This window comes from Phanerochaete carnosa, assembly GCF_000300595.1.
Source record: "Phanerochaete carnosa HHB-10118-sp unplaced genomic scaffold PHACAscaffold_7, whole genome shotgun sequence".
Classification (NCBI taxonomy): Eukaryota; Fungi; Basidiomycota; class Agaricomycetes; order Polyporales; family Phanerochaetaceae; genus Phanerochaete; species Phanerochaete carnosa.
The window spans coordinates 477,725-503,407 of NW_006767634.1; the positions used below are offsets into that span (position 1 = coordinate 477,725).

Genomic DNA, 25,683 nt, shown 5'->3' on the forward strand with positions numbered 1-25,683 from the left:
AAGTCGATACCGCCTGAATCTTATTACATATGATTAAATATGATTACTTAAAATTAAATATGCATAAGATTATGCATATCATAACTTACGGCGTCCGTGTATGCTGTACGCAATTCTAATGCATACATATCCCCAAATTTCATATGTAATCTTAATTGATAAGCACTAATGATGATGCACGGCGGTAAAGAAACAAACGAGTGCTCACGTGAGTACGCCACAAGTCCTTTCTCTTTGGGAAGCCGTCAAGCGCCGGGGTGTTTTCAGTTGTGATCTGTGCTTTCCCAATGTAATCTGCCCTAAGGCTGCTTTGTTTTTCCAAGGCTCTCTGAATTACAATCATCGGCCTTAGAGCTTCAAATGTTTAGGCTCCAATCTAGTCCAATCTTCAAGCTTCTAGCCGCTGCTTCAAGGCCTGGTACCTGTTACTCCGGTGACTCGGATTGCGGTATTCGGCCACTGATTCCAATCTCAATCAGAAGTTCGGGTTCTGTTCAGCAGGAGTCGACATTGTGCCCTTGTACAAACAAGTATCCTCTCATCGAGAAGGGTGCCTGGATGACTCAACACGCGAACTGGATTGTTGTGGCTATAGGCGATCACTCTCATCCTGGCAGGATACCTCTCTGCGGCCTTATGCGAGATGCAACTTGAACAAGGACGGGGGACAGGCGGATGATATAAGAACAGCATACTAGAGGTGGATGACCCCTCCGTACTTCGACCTTTTTCGAAGCATTTCCCCCCTCTTGCTATCTGGGACTGAATCCCGGTTTACCATGGCACATGTATGTTGTCATGCTCTGTGATACAAACTGTGTCCCTGACAAGTGGCGAAGGACGATGCAGCCCAATTCATGGGCTCCAGCTGGCTCTATGATATCATCGACTTGCTCCAGCGAGTGGTGCTACCTATAGGCCCCCCGATGCGCAACTCGAAGAGCTGCAGCTCTACCGTTAATATTCTCAAGAAAAGAAACCTCCCCCAAGCTGAGAAACCATTCAAAAAGCTTGTGAGGCACAAGTATCTTGATAAAGTTGTATATTATCTGGATATGGTTCATCGACTCTTGCATGACGAGGCTTTTGACAAGCTTAAGCGCGAATGAGGGGATGGTCTGGTAGTGAACGCCGGGGAGGAGGACGGGTGGTCGTTCATCACCAAAATTTATCCTAAGTGGACCTCGTCCGATTTACCTCCAATTACTAACAGCGAGAAGGATACAGAGAATTGGGTGTTCTCTGTAATTGTGCAACCTGTGATTCACTGCTTGCGTGCCATCAAGCAGAAGACTATCCGCGCTATTTACGACCCGGACACAAATGATTGCTTCTCTGTGTCTTCGCACTCTGAGAGCACCATGTTCCCCATTCTGGATGGCCTGATTGTGACAAGCCACCCTGGGAAGCCTTTTGTGGGACAAAATATTATTGCCACCGTCGAAGTCAAGACCCCAAACGCCATGCAGCCTGCACTTGGTGGCAATCAAGGCATTTTTGCAGACATGCTGGTCAAGTACATGAGTCAGGTGCCCACTGGTACTGCGATGAAGTTCTGGTACACAGACAGCAAGAAGTTTCCTCATACCACAACAACTGAAACCAGGATACTGCTCCAGGTAAGTCGCCCAATGTCCTGTTCTGAGCACCCGACAATAATGAAGACACACATGTGTACGTGTAGGTCTGGCACCAGATGCAAACATCCAGGACTCAGTTTGCCATTCTCTCCAGCTATGTAGAAACCATTTTTTCTATGGAGAGAACAACACCCTGTACATGTCCCGACACTGCCTGAGCCATAGATCCCCTTTCCTGCAAACTCTGGTATTTCTGTACATCACTCAACTTCTGCCACAATGGAGGAAACAGCTGTTGAAGATTTCTGCGCTGCTAATCAATTGGTTCTCAGATGAGGTGAAGCAAAACACGTGTGGAGAAATTGGTGTTCATCCAGGGTATACATTACTTTGCAAAGCTTATTTCCCTCGCTTATCAATTGTTGGCCAATGGCTTGTTCATGGATGAGTACATCAACACTAAAATTAACGGTCTGCCGACCAAATATCTGGTCTTGGAGATTTCTGGGGACAATGAAGACAAGGAGGAGGTATCACTGTTGCAAATTGGATTGCGCAGGCAGGGGATTCACGAGTAATCAATGGTAATTGGCTAGGATAATACATCGTGTTCTTTTATAGGTTATCTACTTCCTAGTATATTCAGACCAATACTATCTACGCTGAGGAAGCTGAGACGAGGGGAAACACAGCGGGGAGTGAACCGGCACCAGAGCCAAGAGTGCTCTGCGCGCATCATATCTAAAACGGGAAATCCATATCCAAATATGGCATGACACGGTGAGCGTGTCATGTCAGTGTCTCGGTGCGGCGCGGCTGATGCGCATCTGGCAGGTCAGTACGCCTCACACCTCAAATACTACAACAATTACCTGAGAAAGAGGAGGAAGGGGAGCTGGGCAAAGTGACAAGGAAGATGCAAACAGTGACCCTTGAAATGAAGCCTGAGCAACATCCCTCAGCATGCCGAAGGAGTGGAAAGAGTGCTTATGAGAAGTGAAAGTCCAGCGCGACTGGGATCTGGAAGTCTCCTGACTAGTATATAAGGACCCCCTTCATTGCCACCTAGCCCCATCTCAACCTCTTGGTTTATTGGGCTAGGTAAGCCTTTGTTTATACGTTAGAATAGTCACTAATACACTTGGTTTATTGGGCTAGCTGAACAAGCTAACGCACAGTCGCCAGACCTCGTCGGTGCCGCCTTCTGATTAGATCCACGCAGTATCCCTCGTGGTGTGTTGACGCAAGTCCACATCATAAGTGCACGAAATCAGGTAAAATTAGATAAAATTAGGCAAAATTGGGCATTTTATAAAAAATAGTGGCTACATAAAAACTAAAATGAGTTATCTTGACCATTTATACAAGTTTGGCTTGTTTAGGGTTGGCATTGGCGATGGTGGCAGTCTCAGGAGCAAGCGCACATTGCCCAACGCTCCGGGCGTGCAAGGCGGGCACATGCCAATCGCGATCGCGCGGACTCAGACAACTCCGGTGGTCACCTGGGCCCATTACCGCTTCAGGTGCGACCCCTAGCAACAGGCTGTTTACGCAGGTGGTGACCTCGGTCGCTGGCGACAGGGGTCACCAGCAAGGTGACCAGGGCCAAGCGGCACCCGGGCGTATACTCTATATAATGGGGTGCATGGGAGTGGAGGAGGGTCTGAGCCACAGTGTCCATGCAGCTTGTTGAGAGCGAGGTGTTGAGAGCGAGGACGAATTGATCGTAGGACAGTAGTATGCTCTAGACCAGAGACACCACTGTGTTCCATTGGCCATGACTGGTAGCCAGTGAACATCGACAGAATTAGACAGTGTATTCCAGTGTACCCTGCTGTGTGCCAGCAAGGCACAATAGTGGTCACTGGCCACCACTGGTCATCACCGGGACCCAGCAGCAGCCAGAAATGACCATTGAACACCAGTGCACATCACTGATGTACAGCAGATTTGGCACTTAAATAATGGACAAGAGCTGCAAAGTGTCTTGTCACACTATCACACCAGTCACTATGTCACTGGCCCCCTGCACCCTCCGAGTCTGCCTTGCGTCTTGTGGCTTACACAAGCCCAAAAAATCACAGCATTGTTTTTTCCAGGTAATACAGAGCATTTATTTTTCACCGGCTATGCTATTTGAATATTGCACCTAGTGGTGCCTGGTCTTAAAACTTTATAATAATATTTGGCCATAATATCACCATTTTCTGTCTACCACACACTTTTGTGTCCTGTGTAACATAAAATAATGCACCAATAATAAAATACACTTCACTCTTTACAAAGGACCCAATATGGAAGGCAGACCAGCAGGGGAACTCCGCTCTTCATGAGCATTCTGGTTTTTAACTGCTACACAGGTCCTTACAGGTAGAGCAGCTATCTGATAATGTCAGCACATGCTTACTCTCTATCATAAAACTGGCCTGAAGCTAGACAACCACTTATCAAGGTTCCGGTGATGGCAGAGCCGGTTTCGGTGTTGAACGAGTGATTTAATGCCACTGTATACTGGTACATTCCACCAATGCTTGGTGCTGTGCACCAATGTCCGGTGGTTGCCACTGGACGCTACTGGATGCCGCTGGACATCACTGGACATCACTGGATATTGCTGGCCACATCCGGCAGTGTTTGCTGCCTACCATCAAAACATACCCATATATGGTGGTGAACATCAGCCAACACCGGCGACTGCCAGTGGCTGCCAGCGGACACTGTCTTTTCTAGTCGCCGGCATATAACTCGTTGTAGAACGGTATGTTTGGGTGAAAACCTCAGACTTTCATGTCGACTCGTGCAAACACTACTACCTTGTTGAAACGTTGGGGCTTAGCTCCATCATCATATTGCACTGGTCATCAGTATTTCAAGCAGTCTCTACGTGCGTCCACTGTGACGTGGTGGAAGCTAGCTACCGCGAGATTTGTGTGCCCGATACTTACGTTAAGTTTGGAATTTTGTGTAGATATGTCCCGTCTATGTACCAATCAACGGGCGCACATCATTACCAAATTAGGAAATGCATCAAAAGTCGGAAAACCCCGTTTAGAACTTGCAATTAAGACTGTGACCAAAGCATTCACAGCAGTGATCACAGCCGAACGTTGAACTACGACGGTTCCTTCATGCCTTCTGCAACATACCTACAAATGTTCCTCCGCCTCGCTGCGGAAATTCCTAATGCCCCCTGGGAATGGCGCGTGTGGCAGGAGCGGACGGGTCTGATAACCGCCCCTTGGAACACTCGGGATAACCCGCCCACGGGTCTGACCGTGAAGGATATCGAGGATATCAAGCTGTTTTGGGATGCCTACTCCGAGCAGGCTTACGCGGCGCGCGACTCCTTTGCCAGCCTCAAACTAAACGATGACTATTCGTACGCCCGCTCAAAGCTTTCTGACTGGCTCACGAAAAATATTGTATTCTCATGGAAGCTGACGAAGGACGTTGACAAGCTTATGATGGAGTATGAGGCCACTTATGACCATGCCCTGTACCTATCACAGACGGTGCGTAGCATACCGTATGTGTCATAAGATCTTATTGACCTGGGATCAGGATCCATCTGCCTCTGGGACCATTAAACAACTGCGCTGGCCTCATGAGGCACTGGCAAAACTCCTATTCGCCCAAGATGGATTTGTATCTCATCCGATGTTCACTTTCCCAAGAACCAGGCGATCCGTGCAAAGATTCCTTGAAAGCCTCATTACACTGGCTTTTCAACGCCAGCGCAAGGCTTCGCAGGCCCATTACAAGAAGACGGAAGTCCAGATCGATGCCTTCAAGCATCGCGTATACTCACGTGAGCAGCCACTATGCCATGATGTGAAGAGCATGCTAACAGAGGCATCAGTTAACCAAAGTGGGCAAGCATGCTCTCTAGCGGATCTCACTCAGTACGTTAAGGATGCGTACCGGCTGAAAGACGTCCTCGACAAGACCTTAGATCAATCTCACGTTAGCGTGCAAGATGAAGTGACGCAGCAGATTAAGCTGCTTGAGGGATGGATCCGGACAAAAGGATCGCCCTCGAGTGTGGCGGCTACTGAAAGTACGTGGAAGGCATGTTCATAAGGCAGGTAGACGAGCATTGATTCGTTACAGAGCTCCCTATGTTCGTTCAGAACGCCCTGCCCGAGCTGACTAAGGCCAACAAAGTCGACCTATTTGCGAAGGCTATCACGGATTCCATGTGACAACAGCGACAAGGACGACCGCAAAGCCACGCGAAATTAGCAAGTTCGGCCGGTATAGACTCTCAGTGACTCATACCCGTCATTACTGCTGACAATCTGCGCCGTTTCATATGCCTTGTTAACACGTCTTTTGATATCTTGACTCTTGAGGTGGGAGGAAAGTCAGACAAAAGCTCGCATCGACGAGAACTTGGGGGCGAATCTCCTCGTCAATTTATTTGTCGCACAAACAGATATACTCCGGATTGTACCTACCTGTTAGCCCTCAATGGTGCACCGGCCGGGAATAGACGTACGCGAGGCTATACGGCGCGTATGCGATGCGATGACCACGTCGACCTCGCAGTCGTCCTGGTCGCGCCGAGCTAGTGTTCTCCTGTATAACTCAAGAGCTGCAGATGTAGCGACTCGTGCCGCATCGTATACTCGCAAGCGATTTTTGTCCTGCCTGTCGACACAATGCAGTTCGAGCTTCGGGAGAAAATACTTTCGTGCTCGAGCCGCACTCGCGCTTCGGCACAGCGACAAAGTTGATAGCCAGCTTGAATGTTATCGATAGATCGATGCTACAAGGACCGCTAGATGATGTTAAGCCTCAAGGCCTCAAGCTTCAAGCTTCAAGTGGTATATACTGTATGGTAGCAACCGCATTAATGCGGCGGCCCTCAGGAGATATAAGCGCCACAATGCTTCCGGGAATCGCCGCAGTAAGCTTTGATGCCTCTGCCCGGCGCCGGCAGCGTCACTCGGTCCTGCTCCGTCCAAGTCGACCACTCGTTTTTTCGCTCAAGATTGGCAAGTTTTTCACAAATCATATTCTCAAATATCACTCCAATTTATGGCTCCTATCTGCTACGATCGCCAGATTTTGTGCGAAAACCCCCGGGTGCGTGTCGAGCATGAGTCAAGGTTGTACCATGCAGCACCGTGCTGGTCGCTCAGCTGGTTGATCAGGTACGCAGTATCGACTGTACCAATGGCTGCACCAATGTTACGCGGGGCTCTAATTTGAGTTGTGGTACACGTTGTTGGACCCTAGACGTATCATGATGTATTGATCGTCACGGAAAGCGCGAGGCTAATCATGCTCCGTTCAACGCGTGTCGTCCGGAGTCTTGACCTGAACATCTACGCGTCCGCATCTTACAGTCTGCTCGCATAGCTCGGTTGAGCCAGAGCCTCTGATGCATATCTATTCGATGATGCCAGTCTAGACAATGTATCGTAAGCGAGGCATTCGTCGGATTCAGACCCTGGCTATGGCAAGGTTGCCAATGTACATACTATGCGCTCCACCAGATAAAGCTTCCCACACCGCTTCCAGCGTGTTTGCGAAGCAGATTGCGACATATACTCTCCGACCCAATGGTCCAATTGCGACTGAACCATCCGCGTGCAGCTTGTCTGTAGGAGGTCGGTGCACGGAAATTACGTGCGAAGCTGATCTACGCCACTTCCCCTTACGTGAAGTCAATTTCCATACTGTGGACGTGCGTACGCATCCTGTTCGTGCTGTCCATCTTCCAGACCCTTGGACTTCGTGGTGAGCTCTACTTCTCAGCCTCATTGTCTCCCTAACGCACCTGTGGGAGCTCAGGGGTCAGTGCTAGGCTACGTCCTCGATTAATGTCCGACCAAGATAAACCCTCTCCACAGGTTCTATAGCTTCGTTGCAGCGCAAGCCCGTTGGCATCCTCGCGCTTTCGTCGTGGCACGGGACTTAAAACCCTGCGAGCACTGCCGTCAACTACACTGCTTACTACTCGACGCCGGATCCGTACGCCCTCTGCCATCTTATCATCATGAATCAGTATTTTCCGATGACTCCACCCCTCGACGGCGAGCCTATTAGTACCACCCGACCGCTTACCGAGGAGCCAGAAGCTCTCAGTGAAGAATTATCCCATCTCGGTGAACCCAGTGAATACTGTTATGCGGCAGATCCGATTGCTCCAGATACAGTGCACTACGACATCTACGAGCGGCACCACAAAATGTACGTTACCAATTACTCGTAGCAGAGCCCACATCGCTCATGAATGTTTTACAGCTCTTCTGTATTTGAGAACTGGAACTTGCAGCCATTCTCTCTCCTATACCCAGAGTAAGGATGCCATTCGAATAGCACAAGTATTTACTCTGATTATGCAACTCCCTCAGCTCTCCTCGCGATCCCGCCGGCTGGCATCAATATGTCACCCCGGAAGGCAGACCATACTTCTGCAACACGGAACTGGTGAGCCATTCGTCATGTTTCGATACTGATCTAATATTCTCCGGAGCTAATCTCACTTTCATCAGAATCTCTACACAAATCTCCACTTGACGCGCAAGACAATCGCATCCGACCTTATTGATTCTATAGAACGCACAGCGCGCTCCCTGCGCACGCGATATTCAACGCAACGGCCTCTGTCCGAAGATGGTCCGGAGCTCGTCATCGCGCTGTTGCAGGACAATAAATGGGGGTACTACTTTGCAGATAATACTTGCAAGACGGTGCGCTGGGTCGATCCGATTCCTCTTTTGAAAGTCGTTGGGTCTTGCACTCGTTCTGTACCTACAGACAGCCATCTTAGTCCGTCATTACCTCTTTTTTCATTTCGTTCGTTCATTTGTTGACTCTTCTTTCTCTTAGATCTTATGAAAGAGTCGCAATACTGGTAGGCTAGGCCGGCGACAGGGTGAGTAGAGGGTAATCTCCGAGAACTTTCGGGCCAAGTTGATCATATAATAGTAGATATAATCGCTCAAGCTGACTCTTACTGAAGGCATCACGTGGAAATGTTCCCCGCGGCACGCGAGTTGAAGCAGGAAACTATTACCGAACTTTCCGGCCTCCTAGCATGCGCGTACACTGGTGCGTCTATACATGTGCCGCGATCCAGAGTCGCATTCGCTCAATTAGAGTTAGATACGATAACGTCAACAACCGCGACCTCTCCGTATCCAGCCGACAAGCTAGAGCTAATATTTAAAGTGCTGGAGTCCGTCGAAGGTCAGTAGACCATATGCCTCATTTACAAACCACTAACTCCCATTCTGAGCAGTGGGAGATATCACCGGCCGGAGCGCGTGGATCGTCGGTGAGTCCATTATCTCAGGCGGCTCTGCATGTCCCTCGCTCACGCGTACTGTTTCAGCCCGGTTCATGAATGTATTCAGTACGTACACCTACCGCGCGCTTTGCACCGACCTTCTGATGACCTGGTAGAACGCGAAATGTTTCTTCATTACTACGGCCAAGACGGTGCTCGTCTCGACCGCGACCAGTCGGTGCATTTCGTTAAGAAGGAAATCCCGCGCCCGAGATACATTTTCTTACTCTTCTCGTACTTTCTGTTCTACATGCCCTACGTCCACAAGAAGAAGCTGGACGAGGTGTTCGTGGACTCGTTGTTGAACGAAGAGCACTGGAACCGGCTCTTGGAGAATCTGCGGAAAGAGTGGGAGATGACAGTAACTCCGGTACGTCTCTCAGGTCCAAAGGTGCATACAGGGTAGCTCAAGCTCAGATATAGTCCACTGTGCTTCTTTCTGCGAATGTCGCCTTCCTCGCCATTGGGAGCGTCGACAATTCTGGGGGGTCCGGGCAGTCTTCGGGGCCACCTTCTTACAGGAGTCCCGAGCAAATCATGAGCTATGTTTCCACGGTATTCAGTCTGGCGTCCTGGCTCGTATGCTGGATTCTCGTGCAGAGGCATGCACCAGCCATTGGCTCCTCTACTTCGGCAGGGGTGTGTAAGGTATCTATTACCTCTCGCAATTGCTGACATCACGCCAGATCAACTACCTAAAACAGCGAGAAAAATGTATGCTAGGTCTCGAAGCCGATGCCATTGTGTTCAGGTGTGTCCGACTCAACCGTCCAGTGCACAGTTGCATTACCCTGACTTCGTGGCTCCACCAGTCTCCCGTCTGCTTTCTTCACATGGAGGTGCGACTTGATTCCTACGCCAACACTCACTACCGCTCAACCGCCATGACAGCATGCTCCTCTTTTGCGCAGCCGTCGTCTGGATTTGCCTCGTGCACAGTGATTTCGCCACGCAGTTCACAATGATCTTCGTCCTCGGACTGATGGCCGCCACACTATGCATCGTCCTGCAAGTGTCTTGGACTTCTATTGCGCCGCTCGAGGATAACCTCTGGACTCGCCACAAGGAGGCCGCCACAAAGGTGCGCCAGGCGTCCAAGGAATTTGTTCAGAGGCGCGGCTCGTGGAGCTTCAAGTTGGGCACTATGCCGGCGCCTCAAGTGGCGGATCGTAGTAGAGTTTGAGGACTATACGGTTCGTCTCAGCAACACAGAGGATGTACGCAAGCTTATAGCTATCCTTCCAGCTGCCTGAATGTGCTGGACACAGTTTGGGGCTTCTACGACGTTTATATCGCACGCCTTGCGGGCTAGCGTTCGTAGATTAAAGGCGACCACTGGCACCAATAGTCTTAAACAACTATTTAATAGTACACACCGTATTTAATTGTCGGCGCATGATATAATACTACCCATGATGCTTCATTCACGATCGAAATCTTGCTGCCAGCTGCCGAAAAGAACGTCTTCCGAAATGGCTCGTGACAGATTGCCGAATGTGAGGCAGAGCGTTACGAGATTGCGCTCTGTCAACGCGCTCATGTCCATCGCGAGACGACAGAAGTGTGGTGATGGTCCGTCGTTGCTTCAGCACCTAGCTCGTTTGTGAGTGGCAGTGCTGCGCATGGATGGAATTATGTTAACGACAGCGGCTCCTTTGCGTTTTTCTCATTCTTTCTTAAACCCCTCCGACGATATTAACCCAGCCTCGCTGCATCGCATTTTAGTTTTATCCCAGTCACTGTCCTTTCCCATAGGCGGGACATGTTCCGCCATTCAAACAGAGCAGACACTGCAAGCCTCTTCCCCCCTCCTTTCCCGGTTGCCCGCGCGGCACCCGACGATGACGCGGTGATACCTCCCACCAGAGGATCTGCTGTGTGACACGCCTGATCAAGACCGTACATGTGCTGTCCCGCGGCCACACACGAAACATAGGGCCGCAGCGAGACGCTCTGTGAAAGTTGCGGAGTGCGGTTTGCATGCTGCAGAAGGTCTGCGGGGTCGTCGCCAACCCAAATCTCCGTAACGCTGGAGCGCGTGACGAGGCGATGATAAGTATGGTGACAGTGACAGTGACAGTGTGACTCCGCACACTTGTCTCTCGCCATCATGGAGCATCGTGGTCTAGTATACCAGAACTTCTGGCAGCTTGTCAATAAAATACGAGGTACGGTAAAGTTCATTTTTCTTCCAAGTGCCTGTGATTTTGAAGTTATTTCTACCGCAGCACCCCTTCCCAAAGAAGGGCCTGGTATTCTGGATATCCTGCCCACGGAGTTGGTGGTCCAAATCCTCCAGCATCTGTCGACACCTGAGATTGTCCTTTGTCAGAGAGTGGGTAGAGAATACTATAACATCTGGCATGCTCATTATCATGAATTGTCATTTCAGATCAGTCGCAGCTTTCGGGATATAATTACCGCATCCGCGGAGTTGCAACATAAAACAACGTGCTATACTGCGCATGTCACTAATGGACCCAACAACAAGCTGGGCATAGTGGAACTCATATCCCGCATCTCTGCATGGGAAAGCACGTGGAAGACGCTGCAGGTCGCTAATCACCCTATGGTCCTGCGATTGAATGAAGTTCCGTGGAACTATCGCTCGGGTTCGATATTCTCCTGTATCACACGTTCAAATCGCGGGATTTCGTTCTACCAACTGCCGTCAAAGCAGCGAGAGATACCATACGTGCATTGGACCATCACAGATCTTGGCTACGAACCAGTGTTCGTCTGTCACGACTACACGCAAGACCTTGTTGTGACCGCTGAGAATATGTAAGCCATTCTCATGCATAAGTAATCCACCTTTAGCTTACTCTTGTCATTCAGGGAGGATGCATTCGGCCCCTGCGCGCGACTTCACCTCTTGCATGACAAGACCGGGGAACACCATCTCGCAGCTAGGAAGCAATATTTGCAGCTTCCGACGGCCATCCCATTCGTTGGTCCTAATGATCACGATCTCCACATCTTTGGCGATCTCCTTGGCTTGATCGTGCGCGTTGAGGGCGAGCTGTTCAATCACAGAGGCTCAGTGATGACGAAACATCTACTTGTCTACAACTGGAAAACAGGCGCCCTACTGAAGGTAAGTGTAGAAGTTTTGCCGTCTCACTTGTAACTAACCATCTGCATGTACTAGAACCTGAACGGCGAGCTACTCTCGCACGAGATTGTTTTCGTTGATGATCGCCACTTCCTCGTGCCATTCATGCCACACACACTTCCAGGCGCATATCTCGCCGTCGTCGATTGCTACCGCACAGACCCAGACACAAACGAAGCCATGACGCGGGGCAAGATCCAGGACGTGATCTTCAAGCATGCGTCGCTTTTATTGCAGCTCCCGCCCGTCAGGGACGCACCACACATCGACTACCAGGAAGTGCACGCCATGAGCAGCACCGGCACGCAGGCTGAGCGGTTACACCCGCCCGGGCGCCCGTTCTACGTCGACTACACAAAGCGGATCTTCGTCCTCAGCATGCTCATCGGCGAGACGTGGGGCCGGGATCGGATGCACTACACGCTTCTCGTGCCTGCGCCCGCGATCCTGTCCCGCCTCGGCGCCTCCGGCCCCGGCACCCCGCCCATGCGGGCGGCGGAGCAGCACAGATGCATGATGCTGCCGTGGGCCGCGTGGGCGCCCGACGCGCGGTTCATGGAGGACGAGATGGAGGATATCTGCAGCACGCGCTACCTCACGAGCACGCGCATCGACGAGCGCCGGCTCGTGACCGTCTACGACTTCGCGAGCGCGCCCGCGCTGCTGCGCGACCTACGCGCCGACGGCGGCGGCGGCGGCAATACGCTCTCAGAGCCCTTCAGCGTGCCGGACCCCGTGCCGGTGCCGGACGAAGGCGGGGTATTCGAGCGGTGCGGCGTTCTCACCGGCGCGCCGTGCCGCCGGACGGTCACGGACATCGCTCTGCCTGACATACGGATGGTGACGGACTTCATCTCGCAGGGGCACCGGACGGTGCGGCTATATGAGGATGGGCTGGTCGTTTATGGGCCCACCATTGACTCTGAGTACATTTCTACGCGGTGCCGCTGTTGACGATGAGCTGATGCCTTTTTTGCAGGGTGCATGTATACGCTATATGAACTTGAGCGAGAGAAGTCGCAGTTTTGCATTTCGAAGTGGGGTTTCTACCACTGTATATCCATAACCTCGAGTGCAATTATATCATTACTGTCCTCTAGTATGAAGAAATCTGTAGCAAGGGTGCTCTCTCAGATATGACCAGTAAACTCTAGGCGAAACCAGCATTAGGGCACCCTATAGGATAAAACCAGAGACGGATCAAAAGCATTGCGTGAATTAACGAGTGTAGAGTGTATCTCAAGCAAGTGTCCATGCCACGACCGCGCGGCCCCAAACGCACGCCTCAGTCGCTCTCCGTCTCATACTCGTCCGAGTCGTTACCGTTTTCGTTCCCATTGGACGAGCGGCGGCTGTCCGAGCTCACACGGCGCTTCAGGTCGTCATAGAGTTCGACAAGGAGCTGCCCGCCGCTGAGGCCTTCGACCTCGCCGACGCGCTTGCCGGCCTCCCAGTGAATCTCCTTGCGCGGGTACGCCATCGCGAGGCGGAAGCCGAACCACTCGCCGTTCTTCTTCCCGACCTTCTCCATCGCGCGGAGCAGACCCTGCTCGCCGAGCTCCTCGCCATCGGGCGGCGTCGCAGGGTCGCCCACCGGTGCGTACTCGGGCGCGTCGGGGATGAGGAGGGTGTCGACGAACGCGTACACGGCCGTCAGTGAGTCCATCTCGCCGAAGAAGCGCACCGCGCGCCGGCCGTCGGGCATCCGCACGCCCACCCGCACCGTCTTCCCGCGCCCTGTCTCGCCCGGGCGCGGCTCGCGCGGGAGCAGCGCGCGCCGGCCGTACCGCCGCCACGCCATGCGTGTCGCGGCCCACGCCGCGCGCTCCTCCTCGTCCCTGCGCGCCTGCTCCTCCGCGCGCTGCGCGGCCTCGGCCTGCTGCCGTGCGTCCTCCTCAGCCTGCCGCCGCTCGGCACGCTTCTTCTCGATGCGCTCGCGGTCGCGCCGCGCACTCTCCTCGAAGGCGCGGTCCTGCTCGGCGCGAAGGGCACGGTCGTGTTCGCGCTCACGCGCTTCGGCGGCACGGGCGGCTTCTTTGTCGAGCGTCTGCGCGCGGACGCGCGTGAGATACGGGATGACGCGAGGGAGGAGGTGCTCCTGCAGGTGTGTGACAAGTGTGCGAGCGGACGTGGGCGCCGTCGCGGCAGGAATGGAAGACCCTTGGTGACGGGATAGGATGGTGAGCACGGGCGACTGCGAGGAGCCTGAGCCGCTGCCACGCCGAGCTTGCAGGGCGATGAAGGCGACGAACGGATAGGTTGTTGCCTGTAGCTTTTGTGCAGCTGTACGAGGGGTGAGCAGGGCAACTCAAACCGCCGACAGTCCGCACTTACCACTCCATGCATCGCGGTCACGGATATCACCGCCCCAGACAAGGAAATCGTTGTCATGCATCAAGCGCACAAACTCGGGGTCGGTCAACGTGGTGCTATGGAATGCGTTAATCAAGAGCGGGTTCATTAGGGAATACGCGTACCGTTTGAAAGTGGCCACGTCGTCGTGCTCCTCGCTAACGAGGACGATGCAGCCAATCTTGGGCTCAGACTCCTTGGCGCAAGCCTTCGCAAAGACCTCGTAACCGCCAACGAAAAAGTCGGGAAGGAAGCGAGCGTTCGCTTCGTCGTTCACCCGACGACTGAGGACGGAGGACGAGCCCGAAGCGATGCCAGATGTCTCGCCTTCGGTTGCCTGGGATCTGGAGAACGAAGCACAGCCCGTCTCTTCCTCGAGACTCTGGATCCAGCGCTCCGCGGCGATCTTGGGGTCTTTCGTCGAGCTTGGTCTGTGGCTGAACCCCGAGCTGCTGAGCCCAAGCCCGAGAGTAGTGATTGAAAATGCCGGTGGGACAGCTGGCAACGGTATCGGTATGCGCAGTGCGCGAAGGATGGCACGGAGAAGCGTGTAAGGAACGGCAATGATGGCTATGAGGATGCGCAAAGGTCGGATGAGGAAGATGTTCACGGCGTTCGACGTCGGAGCCTAGTGACCTGATGATGAAGTGGATTAAATAAGAGTAGACGTCCATGCTTACCACACGGTCGAACTGCCGGCCAGGTGCGCGTCCACCCAAGAGACCTGCTTGCTCCGAGTCGTCGACGCTGAAGGACTCTACACGTACTGGGGTCGAGACATGTGACGAAGATGCCTCGGAATTTCGTGAGATTGATAAAGGAGCGGAAGAGTTGGGTTCAAACATGAGGTTCGCAGCGCGCTGTAACGGCGGGATGAGCGACGTGGTCTTCGGGGAGCGTGCAAAGCGTGGCGTGGGAGGCAGAGCGGTAGCCTCGCGAACCACAAGGCTCACGGGGCGTTCGTCGCCACAGCAGTATATCCCAAGGAATATTAACAGCTGAAGCTCACCTGAACGTCCCATTGCGCGCTCTCCAGCAAGTTAATTGCAACCTCGGCGTCGCCTCCGTCTGTCAGAGCCTGGAGCTGAGCAACAGCCTCCTTCTGAGTGGGAGAGAGAGCGTCGTAGTCCATGAGTAAACAGTGTGGTGAAAAAAAGTCTCTATAGATTTCGGTCAGTGTATTAGGTTGCTTGCATGCGTCGTGAAAGTGATGAAGGTGTGGTGGCAGGCTCGCCTCGGAGGCTGCTCGGAGTTATCGTCCGGGCTTAGCGGAGGTATGCCCAAATACAGTGTGGTAACCATCTTGTCAGGCAGTGCAAAATAATGTTGCAGAAACTAAACGCCTCCGCTCCTCGTTCCTCATCTCCGTACTTGACTCTCAATACCGTCTCCGTCTCGATCTCATCCTCTCAAAAGCCATGAGCGAAGTCATCAACGTTCTGGTTGCCTTTGCTGTCATAGTCTTCGTCGTCCGCTGGGCAACATCTGGTGCGTCGGCTGTGGTCCTCGCTAACCGTGCCGTACCTGACGCGCGGGGGTTAGGCAAGGAGTCTTCTGCAGACGGGCAGTCTCCGGCGGCAATCCTTGGATTTAAGCCCAAGACTGTTACACAAGAACAGGTCAGAATCTTGTCCAGACTACTCGCGGATAATATTGACGGTCATGGGTAGGTTGATGCCATACGAGCCATGTTCCCTGATATACCAGCGTATGCGCGGCATGACAGCTGAAAGTGCACATCCCATTGACACACTGTTGGTTCCAGAGACAATATTCGCTATGATCTGCTACGAACCGGCAGTGTGCAGACCACGTCTAACAAGATCTTGGAGCGCGGAATCCTGTCTGCAGTGCGTGTCCATCCGCTCCCATCTGATACAGCCGCTCAGCGCTCTTCAGCCCCCACCTGCCTACTACCGCCTCTACCCCCGCACGGCACCGAACGATGCAACACATCCCGCCAATACGAACGTCAATGCGAACACGGCTGCTACCCCTGGCGCGTCGTCTTCGAAGCCAAAGGAGAACCTGATCACACGATTCCATCTCGAAGATCGCCTAGCCAGCTCTGACACCTCATCTGTGTCCGAGCCCTCGCACAAGTGGGAGGATGACCCCAGCAAGCGTCAATCTATGCTCAGGGAGCGAAAGGCGCGGATGGTCTTGGCTGCGCGAGAGTGAGTGGTTTAGTCTTACATCATTGCATGGGTAGTTCACGTGCTGCTGCAGACGATTGCTCGCACAGCAAAACCAGCAAACAGCATCCTCTAGCCAATCCTTCTGAACCTGCAACAGTCGCCTCCACACGAGACGCATGGGTTTGAGGTGGTATCCAGTCCGGCCCCGGTGGTGATTTTGCTAGTCATCTTCCTCACTAAGCTGTCCCTTAAGAATTGTAGGCATCATGTTTAGCCGGAATAAACTCAATCCCCTCTTGCACCACATCGAAATGCGGACTTCGCCTGGCTTTCAGGTCTCAGCACATTCTGCCTCTACGCCACAAAGTCTCAGCCCGCCTCTGATGTCATCAGAAGCTTGCGCACGCCATTCGTTACGTTTTTTCCGAGAATGCCGCTGTGTTGAATCTACGTCGTCCCAAGCAGGGCGGGCGCGCAGGCGGGTAAAACAACTGGCTAGTAGGTGCCCATTACCCGCCTCGGGGTGGAAGGAGCCCTTTCGTTCAGGGCGAGCAAGTGACGGTGGTGCGTAGGCGGGTTGGGCCAAGAAGTGTATATCATATTGTTCGCTGGTCTGTGTTCTGGTCACGTCGGCTTGACCGAGCGATATTAGGTTGTATGTGACCGTCTTGTGCTGGCTGTGCATTCTAGAGACGTCCAATTCGTTCCTCCTGGCCGGGCTGTGGAACGCACGCCTTATAGACTTAACGCGAGCCGTGTTAGGCTCTCTTATGATCGGACCAGGCAAGCAGCACGACCACCTAAGTGCTCTGACAGAGAGTGGCACCGTGATGCGTCGCCTGTGCCGCCGCCAGGAATGCGTGTGGTGCAGCATAGTGATAGCTGAGTGCATGCCGCGTGATGGGCTTTGAGACTTGTAGTCGTCGCACCGTCACGGTGCTGCTGTGTACCTATACCTGATATATACTCCTCGCAATAGTAGGAAATGCACTGTGAACATGAGACCACCCTGAACATGAGACCATCAACAACGGACCAGGCAATATTGGCTTCCATCCATTCATACTACATAGATCTGCCTCTTCGTGGTCGGACAAGTCCTTCTTCACGCCGTATGAGATTAAGTATCGTAAGCTCCATAGAAAATAACCTAATGGATTAAATTACGCTGTAGCTGCTCAGAAATGCCCGCAGACATAACATCGTGGACCAGAAGCAAAAGTGCGCGAACAATGAGGGTGTCGACCGCACTGGGGACTCAGCGCATCAAATTTGGGCGCATCAGATGATGCATCAAACTTCCCAACCGCGGTTTCCATTACACCTCCGCGCTTCCGACACCCGGCAGCCTGCACCCGTTCACACCCCTCTCACCGTCGTTCGCGATGCATTTCTCGACGACGCTGCTCGCGACGTACGGCCTCCTGCAGGTTGCTGCGGCGTTCCGGCTGCCCTTCCGTCTTCCCTGGGCACACGCACACCTCAACGACGGAGAGCAGGTTCCTCTTGCCCTCCCGACAGAGGAGTCGGCCGTTCCTCGCATTGCCATCGTCGGCGCGGGCGCAGCCGGTTCGTCGGCTGCATTCTGGATTGGAAAAGCGAAGGAGCGATATGGTCTTGACGTTGAGGTCGACCTGTTCGACAGCAACGGGTACATTGGAGGACGTAAGTCCATGTCTCAATTCTGGTTTCAGTGTTGTAGTCTCTTGTGAGATTCGAGCATTGGGCACTCTGCTTCGGTACTACTGTTTCGTTACTGTAGCTAAGAGCTCTCCGAGATCTCTCCCTGTATGAGCGATGTCGTGGGCTCTGTACCCGGACATAAGTTGAAGTTGAACCGAACTTGTGTCCTGCTACAGTCTTGTTCGTGATTAATCTGACACATGTTCAATTTACAGGTAGCACTACAGTGCACCCTTATGAAAATCCTGAACTACAACCTATTGAACTTGGCGCCTCTATATTCGTAGAAGCCAACCTGAATCTCTGGCGTGCCACGGAAGAATTTGGGCTCTATCGCTCAGACTGGGATGAGGGAGAGGACACCACGGGGCTCTGGGATGGTTCTCAATTCGTAATCACGGTGAGTGTTTCCCGAATTGTGATACAAGCTTGCGCTTATGGTGGCTAGACCAGCGGCGGATGGTGGGACGCCGTCAAGGTGGTCTGGAGATATGGCTTTTTCGCAGTGAGCCGCACGAAGGCACTGTGAGCTACTCGTATTGTCTCCACCCTCTCCCACTGAACAAGGCGTAGGGTTCAGTCAATGATCACAGATATCTCAAACCTTTACGGGCAAGATATGGGATCTAAGCCGTTTACGAACATCACGACTTTGGCCACCGAGCTTAACTGGACGGATGCCGTCGGGCAGACTACGACGGAATTCTTCGACGAAAAGGGGATTAACCACAAATGGACAGCAGAGATGGTGGACGCTGCAACTCGTGTCAACTATGGCCAGGTACGGAAGTGCGTATCTTTGTGAATCGCATTCTGATGTGCTGCTAGGATGCCGACGCGATCCATGCGCTTGAGGGCATGTGCTCTCTTGCGGCGACAGGGGCATCGCAAGTCATTGGAGGTAATTGGCAGATCTTCGACAACTTCGTCAAGCGATCCAACTCAAACGTGTACCTCAACACTACGGTACGTGGTCACTGCCTCATCGTCATCAAGTGGCTATAATAGTCCTTCGCAGGTTAAGAGCATTTTGAAGAACGAGGACCATTATACTCTTCGTGCGCAGACCCACGGCTCGTCCCATCTCATAGAGAGAACCTACCGGGCTGTCATCATTGCCGCCCCCTTCTACAGCAGTTCCATCGACCTCTCCCTCATTTCGGCGCCTGTGATCCCGCCGCAGCCGTACGTGCATCTGCATGTCACGCTCCTCAGCACGCCGAACGCGCACCCCCGCACGCGCTTCTTCGGGCTCAAGGACTCTGACTCGGTCCCTACCACAATTCTCACGACGTCGGAGGCCGTGCGCCAGAACCCCGACGCACCCCCGCCGGAGTTCAACTCGATCTCGTACCACGGCAAGATCCTAACCCTTGATGGCCTGCCTGCGAACACGAGTACGGATGGTGGCGAGGAGTGGAGCGTCAAGATCTTCTCGAAGCAGCGGCTCGAGGACAGCTGGCTCCGGCGGGCGTTCGGGAAGATCGGGTGGGTCTACAGGAAGGAGGTGTGTCGTTGGTCTGTTCGGACCGGCGAAGCACGAGCTGACCGGCTTTTTGCTCCTTCGTAGTGGGACGCTTACCCAGTGCTGCCGCCGGCCTCGAAGTTCCCGCCCATCAAGCTTGAACAGGGCCTGTACTACGTCAATGCTTTCGAGCCGTACGTCGCCTGGCTCTCTTGCTTGACTCACACACTCATGGTCTCCTTCAGATTCATCTCCACGATGGAGACCGAGACCATTGCCGCGCGCAACGTTGTCGAGCTGCTCATGCAAGAGGAGTTCGACGCCAGCATCTGCAAAAGTGACGACACTGGCCCCAAGAACGATAACACTACGTTCGTGTACGGCTGGGACTGTTGAACCGTATCCTTCAGTCTCCATTGAACCATACGCTGCATGCTCTTATGTCTTGCTGAATTTTTTTTATCATTTGGAACGAAACGAGCGTCTAGATTTGCGACTGCTCGTATGTCTATATATTGCTCAGTCCTATGCCTTGGTTTTACTTCGCTTCATTCAGGCTTCATTTGACAAAATACATTTTCTTTCGACTCAATTTCGCGCAGGCATTACGCTGTCTAAGCCTGGTGACGGTGGTCGGGATTAATATCACTACTTACAGCAGTCAGTATCGAGACGCAGACTGCGACGACTGAGTGGGCTTAAGAGGGACAGGGAGCTGGGTGTTCTTGAGGGCATCGAAGGCACGTACGGCGCGCTCGGTGTGATATCTGCCGAACCAGCAGATGCATCGACGACTGACCTAGTAGACCTCACATCAGGGAAAACCTCCGGGGCTAATTAGATATAACTTCGCCTAGTTACACGTAGTTAGTTGATTGGGACACCTTAGGTTACCTAGATCAGTCCCCCAGTTACCTAGTCAACTTATCGTACTTAATAACACTTAGAGCATGCTTAGGTGGTCATTACACTACCATTAGAAGCACTAGTTCGTAGATACAATACACTGAATACAATGCGAGCATGCATACATACTGTATTATGAACGTCCGGAGTGTGACGATGACCGCAACACCAACAGCGGCGAACAGGGCTAGTCATCAAAGACGAGACGCGCAAGCGCCCCACGCACGGCCTGCTTTGATCTTTGGGATGCCGGAGTAGCAGCGAGACCACTGGAGCTGTCGCACAGTGGGTGTTAGTTACTGCAGACAATAGCAAGCGAGTAGCTTACCAGACGTCAACATAAACTTGATGAAGGATGCGGTGGTAGAATCTTGGACGGTTCTTGCGAAGGTCGTCGAAGAACTCGATGACGTTGTTGTATTCTTCCTCGGCCTTGGCAGCGGTGTATTTCGAGGCCTCCGCTGGCTCGATACCACCTGCCCAGTCATCTAAAGTCAGCCGGATCTACCAAAGTATTAGTTAGGTTGATGACTTGGAGTACAGTTAAGTTCAGAAACTCGAAGGCAAGACGTACCGCAGCACTCGCGAGAGCAAGCATTGGTACGGGAATTTCCTTCTCGAGTGGCTTCTCAGTGCTGGATGACACAAACCGGACGGAGTGAGCAACTACAAGTGAAGGCTTGCCACGGCGGGGTGAGAATAAAGTCTCTTTAATGATCTCGGCGAAGATCGGACGCTTGAATGGAGCACTGCCATCAACGCGGCCCTGTGTCGCACAAAACCAATCGTTAGTTATATGCCAACAAGAGGGTTTTAAAGATAACATACCATGATATCGCCAGGGAAGATGTAGCCAAGGTCGTGTACCAGGGCTCCGACTCGATGGAAGCATGGCCTGGTCTGGTCACCAGGCTTGTCCGAGGTGAGGCCATACTCCTTCGGCACGCTGGATTTGCACAGCCCCTTGAGGTTGCCGCATATGAGCACAACGCGTTGCTCGCCCTGTTGACCGTGGAGAGATGATAGTGTGTGATATCAGTCACGGTCTCATAAAATACCATTACCCTGGCTCACCGACGCAATAATCTTCGCAGCATAGTCACGATCAGCCATCACTTTTGCTGCTATCTCTGGAACATCCTCGATAGTCGCAGCCCCAATGAGAAGGTCAAGCTGAGATGGGACCCGCAGAGAGACGGGATAGATTCCTACAACGCAGCAGTAATCAGATAATAAACCAAGGATGAGTAGCGTGAAACTGTACCACAGTTGAAGGCCGCATCAGCGATGCATTCCTCATGAAAGCGGTTCATGACGCGTGTGACTGATTGCTGCTGGCTACTGAGATTTAACTGACCTTTTGCGTTCAAGACCAGCGCAGTGATATCAGCATCTGGCGGCTGCTCACTGAGAGCAGCAGCTTCTTGGTCGTTGGCCTGGGGTTCAGAGACATTTCCGGCAGTATTGGTGGTGACAGCACCTTCTTTCCGAGTGGTAGTACTTCCTTTGCCAGTTGGAAAGTTGTTGGTCTTGAACCGAGGACGCTTGACCCATCAAGAATATGAGCTGCAGCATTAAAAGAGAAAGCAAATCGTACCTCGAGTTCGGCTTGCAAGGCACGGCTTGTCGTTGTCATCTGTGCACGGCCGTTCGTCTTCTTGTCCTTCAAAAGAGGCGTTAGTAAGAGGTGCAGTGTGTGTCAAGTAGTTGTGCGTACTTTGCTCTTCGTAGTTATGGTTGCGCTCCTGCTTCCCTCCTCATCCTCATCCTCAAGATCACCTTCATCTTCATCTTCGTCTTCTTCTTCCTCATCTTCATCTTCGTCTTCATCAAGCCCCAGTTTGACAGCAAACTCAGAGCCCGATGACTCCAAGTCTTCCTCGTCTTCCTCATCTTCGTCTTCATTGTTATTTTTGGCCTCGGAGTGCTTGGTGGGCTTGCCCGCTTTAGGCTTCTGGCCGACCTTGGTGGCAGAAGCTGCCTCATTGATTACAGGAAGCCTTTCATTACTGCGAGTGGTAGGTGCTACAGCAGATAGGTCAGGCACAGCAGTGATGCGATAGGAGAGGAGCCTTGTACCATTAACAGGCGAGCTCCGGATCCGGCGCTGCCGTCGGCGCCACGAAGCTTTTGCTTTGTTCGCCATTCCATCATTGTTACGTTGTCAAGATTTCCGATAATGAGCTCAAACAAGGACGACGGCATGTCTGCTCCTGCCATGCGAACGGCGCGCTCAAGCTTTTAGGCCAGAGGGTTGTCTGGGATGATTTCAAAGTCGCATAAATATAGCATTTCAGGTTTGCATTCTCCGTCGGCACTCTATTTACATGTATTTGTCAGCTCTCGGAGCAATTAATCTTTTTTCTCGCAGCGCAGCGAGTTAGTCGTCTACGAATAGTAACTAAAGGCTTCAGCGCACACTTGCCACATGACCTCGGCGCAAACGTCAACGCTGTGAGATAATGTGACAATTTTGAGATATAAGGACTCAATTAGTAGCCAGAGCGTGTGGTTACACAATGATTGTTAGTGCGGAACACGTCTATACATTTTGTTCAGTCTCTGTTTTACATGCCCAAGCGTGACATCCTAGATCTTGACTACGCATTTATGCCCAGTTAGAGAGCTCCTTAAACCGCTCAGGAGCAACAGAATCGTCAGCAAAAGGATAATCGATGTATCCCTCAGGGCTCTCCATAGCGTGGTACGTTGAACGGTCGCCCTTGTCGGCACTGATGTCCTTCTGCCATCGCATCGGCAAGTCGGGCTGCCAAAACGGAGTCAGCACCATGTAGAATTAACGTATGCTGTTGACGCACGTTTGAGATGAACAGTCTACCGATACCGATCAAGCCGCCCTTGGTCTCGGCGACCTTGAGTGCAAGTTCGCGGTTGTAGCCACCAGTGCTGATGAACGGCCGCTCGCCCCAAATCTCCCTCAGGAAGTCGTTTGACTAGGGGGTACTTAGTCAGCGTGAGTCCACCAGGATGTCACAGATCGAAACACTTACCTCCCCTTCCTGTACCTCTCTGTCGTTGCTGCCGTCTACACGGGGCTCAATCAGGTGGATGTAGGCCAAAGACGGCCAGCGTTCCGCGGTCTCCGACACCAGGTAGCTGAAACTGGGCTTCAGGTCCGCCATACGCATATCTGCACGACATCTTCGTCAGTGGGTCAAGCGCTGTCTCCAATGGCGGCACGAGCACGCACCGTTGAACGTGCTCCACGGGCTGAGCCGGATGCCGACCTTGCTCGCACCGACGGCCGCTACTGTAGCGTCGAGCACGTCGAGCGCGAAGCGCGCCCGGTTCTCGACCGAGCCACCGTACTCGTCCGTGCGCGTGTTCGTCACATCCTGGAGGAACTGGTCGATGAGGTACCCGTTCGCGCCGTGCACCTCGACGCCGTCGAAACCGGCGCGGACGGCGTTCCGTGCCGCTACGCTGTAGAGCGCGATGTACTCCTTGATTTCTGGGAGGGGTCGTCAGCCCGTTTTAAACGTGGGCAGAAGCCTCGCGATAATATATGCCCACCTTCCTTCGTCAACGGGCGCGGCGGGACGGGCTTTCCCGACAGCTGCACGTCGGACGCAGAGACGTAGGGATAGCTGCCCTCCTCCTGGAGGACATCTGGGACTGCTGCGCGGCCGAGGGCCCACAGCTGCACGTAGATGTACGACCCCTGGGCATGGACGGCGTCCGTGACCTGCAGTATATGGGTGAGTGATGGGGTGCGGGCTGACTGCGAGGGAGAGCAAAAAAAAAGGCGTACGCGCTTCCAGCCGGCGACCTGCTCGTCGCTCCAGATGCCGGGGACGTGGCGGAGCCCGCCGGCCTGCGCGGCGATGAACGTCGCCTCAGAAACGAGGAGCGTGCCGGGCGTGCTCGCGCGCTGCGCGTAGTACTCGGCCATGAGCGGCGTCGGGACGTGTGTCTTGGTCGCGCGAACACGCGTCAGCGGGGCCATCACGACGCGGTGCTGCAGTGTCGCGTCGCCAACCTTGAAGGGTGTGAAGAGTTTTGGCTGAGACATGGCGGAGAGTGATTGCAGTTTTGTGAGGGTGCCGTTGTGTTTTGTGGCATGCTGCAGCAGAACCCAGGTGCTATTATACTACCAGAGTCGTGAGAATAACCAATCGTACGTATAGCCAGCCTTCTGCGGCACAGTCCTCCATCAGCCTGACTCGGTGTGACTGGTGGGCGTGCTAAACCGGCCTCTGCATTGCTCACACCATGCCGTGGCGCAGTTATGGTCGGCTTCGGACTAGCAGCCCTGCAGCGCTTTCGCAATATGTAAGGGCTCTAGAACTTGCGAGCGTTAGCAAGCAGTGTTGGAGACGTCATTAGTATCCTTCATGATTAATTCACCTGCAAATCTAACATCAGGCATAGTATTTATTCTAGTTGACCGCATGGCGTTTACAGACATAAAAAACGCGGGATTCAAGGAAAAACAAGCTGGGAGCGGGGTCTTCGGCATCCGTTGCGCGATGCTGCGTCTGATGTGCGCCGGCCATTGCTGACTGCTAAGCCAGTAGCCGTGGTAAGGACAGAGTCCCGCACAGCGCCTTGCATCCAGTTAGAGTTAGATTGGCAAGGCGTTAGCGACGAGCTGAGAAAGCTTCAGATTCGATCTCGACCTGGAGCTGCAAGCTGCTTGCACGGTAGTTGGTGGAAGGAGCCTCCTCAACGCGCCCTCTGCACTGATGTCGTGCCGCTTTGATACTCCGATGGCATGCCGGAGAAGCCGATCAAACACCGCTCATTTATATCGTGATGGTGGCCCAACGATTTGCGCCCCCGCTGCGAATGGTGTCGCGCCTTCGGTACCGAGCGTACACAGACTCGCCCAAGTTACGATGACAAATGACCCAGTAAATCTTACCGAGCACCGCCTATCATAACATATGGAAGCTAGTGAGGAGAGGTCATTAGGCTCGCCCATGCGGGTTAAGGGATGCGATTAAGATGTACGTGGGCCCTACGGAGCGCAGCGACCCATGGCTGGCGAGTCTGGAACGAATGGGTCAGAAAGCCTGTCTCAGGTCAACATATCTGGGAGATGCCCAGGATTGCAGTTCAGCCTCAGCATCTCAGGCCCGAGATAGAATGACTGCAGGATGGCCAGAGCAACGTACCCTGAA

The 25,683-nt window shown here is 53.1% G+C and overlaps 8 protein-coding genes across 8 annotated transcripts; 5 read left to right on the plus strand and 3 right to left on the minus strand.

The window, feature by feature from the left end:
* Positions 1-779: 779 nt before the first annotated feature.
* PHACADRAFT_30145 (uncharacterized protein) lies at positions 780-1,798 on the plus strand (the record flags this gene model as incomplete). The annotated part of the gene is made up of 4 exons (XM_007397549.1): positions 780-788; positions 840-1,013; positions 1,140-1,619; positions 1,685-1,798. 4 exons carry the CDS (start codon positions 780-782, stop codon positions 1,796-1,798), a joined length of 777 nt encoding a protein of 258 aa, XP_007397611.1.
* Positions 1,799-7,602: 5,804 nt separating this feature from the next.
* PHACADRAFT_210792 (uncharacterized protein) lies at positions 7,603-10,080 on the plus strand (the record flags this gene model as incomplete). Its single annotated transcript, XM_007397708.1, has 14 exons — positions 7,603-7,778; positions 7,833-7,886; positions 7,943-8,018; positions 8,084-8,360; positions 8,421-8,445; positions 8,554-8,642; positions 8,697-8,780; positions 8,833-8,868; positions 8,926-8,946; positions 8,997-9,250; positions 9,304-9,519; positions 9,567-9,631; positions 9,693-9,719; positions 9,772-10,080. 14 exons carry the CDS (start codon positions 7,603-7,605, stop codon positions 10,061-10,063), a joined length of 1,692 nt encoding a protein of 563 aa, XP_007397770.1. The 3' UTR covers positions 10,064-10,080.
* Positions 10,081-11,123: 1,043 nt separating this feature from the next.
* Positions 11,124-13,086, plus strand: PHACADRAFT_259223 (uncharacterized protein). The gene is made up of 5 exons (XM_007397709.1): positions 11,124-11,215; positions 11,273-11,664; positions 11,719-11,977; positions 12,032-12,921; positions 12,975-13,086. Exons 3-5 carry the CDS (start codon positions 11,927-11,929, stop codon positions 12,994-12,996), a joined length of 963 nt encoding a protein of 320 aa, XP_007397771.1. The 5' UTR covers positions 11,124-11,215; positions 11,273-11,664; positions 11,719-11,926; the 3' UTR covers positions 12,997-13,086.
* On the minus strand, positions 13,071-15,550 carry PHACADRAFT_259225 (uncharacterized protein). Its single transcript, XM_007397710.1, has 5 exons — positions 15,357-15,550; positions 15,028-15,207; positions 14,473-14,975; positions 14,330-14,424; positions 13,071-14,278 (listed from the first exon to the last, which is right to left on the minus strand). Exons 1-5 carry the CDS (start codon positions 15,477-15,479, stop codon positions 13,281-13,283), a joined length of 1,899 nt encoding a protein of 632 aa, XP_007397772.1. The 5' UTR covers positions 15,480-15,550; the 3' UTR covers positions 13,071-13,280.
* Positions 15,551-15,734: 184 nt separating this feature from the next.
* PHACADRAFT_259227 (uncharacterized protein) lies at positions 15,735-16,785 on the plus strand. The gene is made up of 6 exons (XM_007397711.1): positions 15,735-15,835; positions 15,890-15,966; positions 16,018-16,055; positions 16,113-16,197; positions 16,247-16,524; positions 16,577-16,785. The coding sequence occupies exons 1-6, from the start codon at positions 15,766-15,768 to the stop codon at positions 16,629-16,631; spliced, it is 603 nt and encodes a 200-aa protein (XP_007397773.1). The 5' UTR covers positions 15,735-15,765; the 3' UTR covers positions 16,632-16,785.
* A 1,062-nt stretch (positions 16,786-17,847) lies between these two features.
* Positions 17,848-20,280, plus strand: PHACADRAFT_259228 (uncharacterized protein). The gene is made up of 8 exons (XM_007397712.1): positions 17,848-18,150; positions 18,384-18,568; positions 18,617-18,693; positions 18,742-18,949; positions 18,997-19,134; positions 19,187-19,675; positions 19,739-19,827; positions 19,879-20,280. Exons 1-8 carry the CDS (start codon positions 17,871-17,873, stop codon positions 20,027-20,029), a joined length of 1,617 nt encoding a protein of 538 aa, XP_007397774.1. The 5' UTR covers positions 17,848-17,870; the 3' UTR covers positions 20,030-20,280.
* Positions 20,281-20,726: 446 nt separating this feature from the next.
* Positions 20,727-22,685, minus strand: PHACADRAFT_197505 (uncharacterized protein; the record flags this gene model as incomplete). The annotated part of the gene is made up of 8 exons (XM_007397713.1): positions 20,727-20,814; positions 20,868-21,043; positions 21,114-21,305; positions 21,368-21,541; positions 21,614-21,747; positions 21,804-22,083; positions 22,137-22,202; positions 22,257-22,685. 8 exons carry the CDS (start codon positions 22,683-22,685, stop codon positions 20,727-20,729), a joined length of 1,539 nt encoding a protein of 512 aa, XP_007397775.1.
* Positions 22,686-23,070: 385 nt separating this feature from the next.
* On the minus strand, positions 23,071-24,581 carry PHACADRAFT_124526 (uncharacterized protein). The gene is made up of 6 exons (XM_007397714.1): positions 24,312-24,581; positions 24,074-24,245; positions 23,751-24,011; positions 23,551-23,690; positions 23,359-23,493; positions 23,071-23,306 (listed from the first exon to the last, which is right to left on the minus strand). Exons 1-6 carry the CDS (start codon positions 24,570-24,572, stop codon positions 23,148-23,150), a joined length of 1,128 nt encoding a protein of 375 aa, XP_007397776.1. The 5' UTR covers positions 24,573-24,581; the 3' UTR covers positions 23,071-23,147.
* Between the last annotated feature and the right edge of the window lie 1,102 nt (positions 24,582-25,683).

What these genes read in the sequence shown, in the direction of transcription:
- PHACADRAFT_259223 (XM_007397709.1), top strand. Translation starts at nt 11,927, where the DNA reads ATGACGAAACATCTACTTGTCTACAACTGGAAAACAGGCGCCCTACTG. An exon ending in AAACAGGCGCCCTACTGAAG is followed by an intron (nt 11,978 to 12,031) that starts GTAAGTGTAGAA and finishes TGCATGTACTAG; the next exon opens with AACCTGAACGGCGAGCTACT. An exon ending in GGGCCCACCATTGACTCTGA is followed by an intron (nt 12,922 to 12,974) that starts GTACATTTCTAC and finishes CCTTTTTTGCAG; the next exon opens with GGTGCATGTATACGCTATAT.
- PHACADRAFT_259225 (XM_007397710.1), bottom strand. Translation starts at nt 15,479, where the DNA reads ATGGACTACGACGCTCTCTCTCCCACTCAGAAGGAGGCTGTTGCTCAG. An exon ending in GCGCGCAATGGGACGTTCAG is followed by an intron (nt 15,208 to 15,356) that starts GTGAGCTTCAGC and finishes CCGCCGTTACAG; the next exon opens with CGCGCTGCGAACCTCATGTT. An exon ending in GACGTGGCCACTTTCAAACG is followed by an intron (nt 14,425 to 14,472) that starts GTACGCGTATTC and finishes CGCATTCCATAG; the next exon opens with CACCACGTTGACCGACCCCG.
- PHACADRAFT_259227 (XM_007397711.1), top strand. Translation starts at nt 15,766, where the DNA reads ATGAGCGAAGTCATCAACGTTCTGGTTGCCTTTGCTGTCATAGTCTTC. An exon ending in CGTCCGCTGGGCAACATCTG is followed by an intron (nt 15,836 to 15,889) that starts GTGCGTCGGCTG and finishes CGCGGGGGTTAG; the next exon opens with GCAAGGAGTCTTCTGCAGAC. An exon ending in ATGGTCTTGGCTGCGCGAGA is followed by an intron (nt 16,525 to 16,576) that starts GTGAGTGGTTTA and finishes GTGCTGCTGCAG; the next exon opens with ACGATTGCTCGCACAGCAAA.
- PHACADRAFT_259228 (XM_007397712.1), top strand. Translation starts at nt 17,871, where the DNA reads ATGCATTTCTCGACGACGCTGCTCGCGACGTACGGCCTCCTGCAGGTT. An exon ending in CAACGGGTACATTGGAGGAC is followed by an intron (nt 18,151 to 18,383) that starts GTAAGTCCATGT and finishes TTCAATTTACAG; the next exon opens with GTAGCACTACAGTGCACCCT. An exon ending in GTTCTCAATTCGTAATCACG is followed by an intron (nt 18,569 to 18,616) that starts GTGAGTGTTTCC and finishes TATGGTGGCTAG; the next exon opens with ACCAGCGGCGGATGGTGGGA.
- PHACADRAFT_124526 (XM_007397714.1), bottom strand. Translation starts at nt 24,572, where the DNA reads ATGTCTCAGCCAAAACTCTTCACACCCTTCAAGGTTGGCGACGCGACA. An exon ending in AGGTCGCCGGCTGGAAGCGC is followed by an intron (nt 24,246 to 24,311) that starts GTACGCCTTTTT and finishes CATATACTGCAG; the next exon opens with GTCACGGACGCCGTCCATGC. An exon ending in GAGAGGTACAGGAAGGGGAG is followed by an intron (nt 23,494 to 23,550) that starts GTAAGTGTTTCG and finishes AGTACCCCCTAG; the next exon opens with TCAAACGACTTCCTGAGGGA.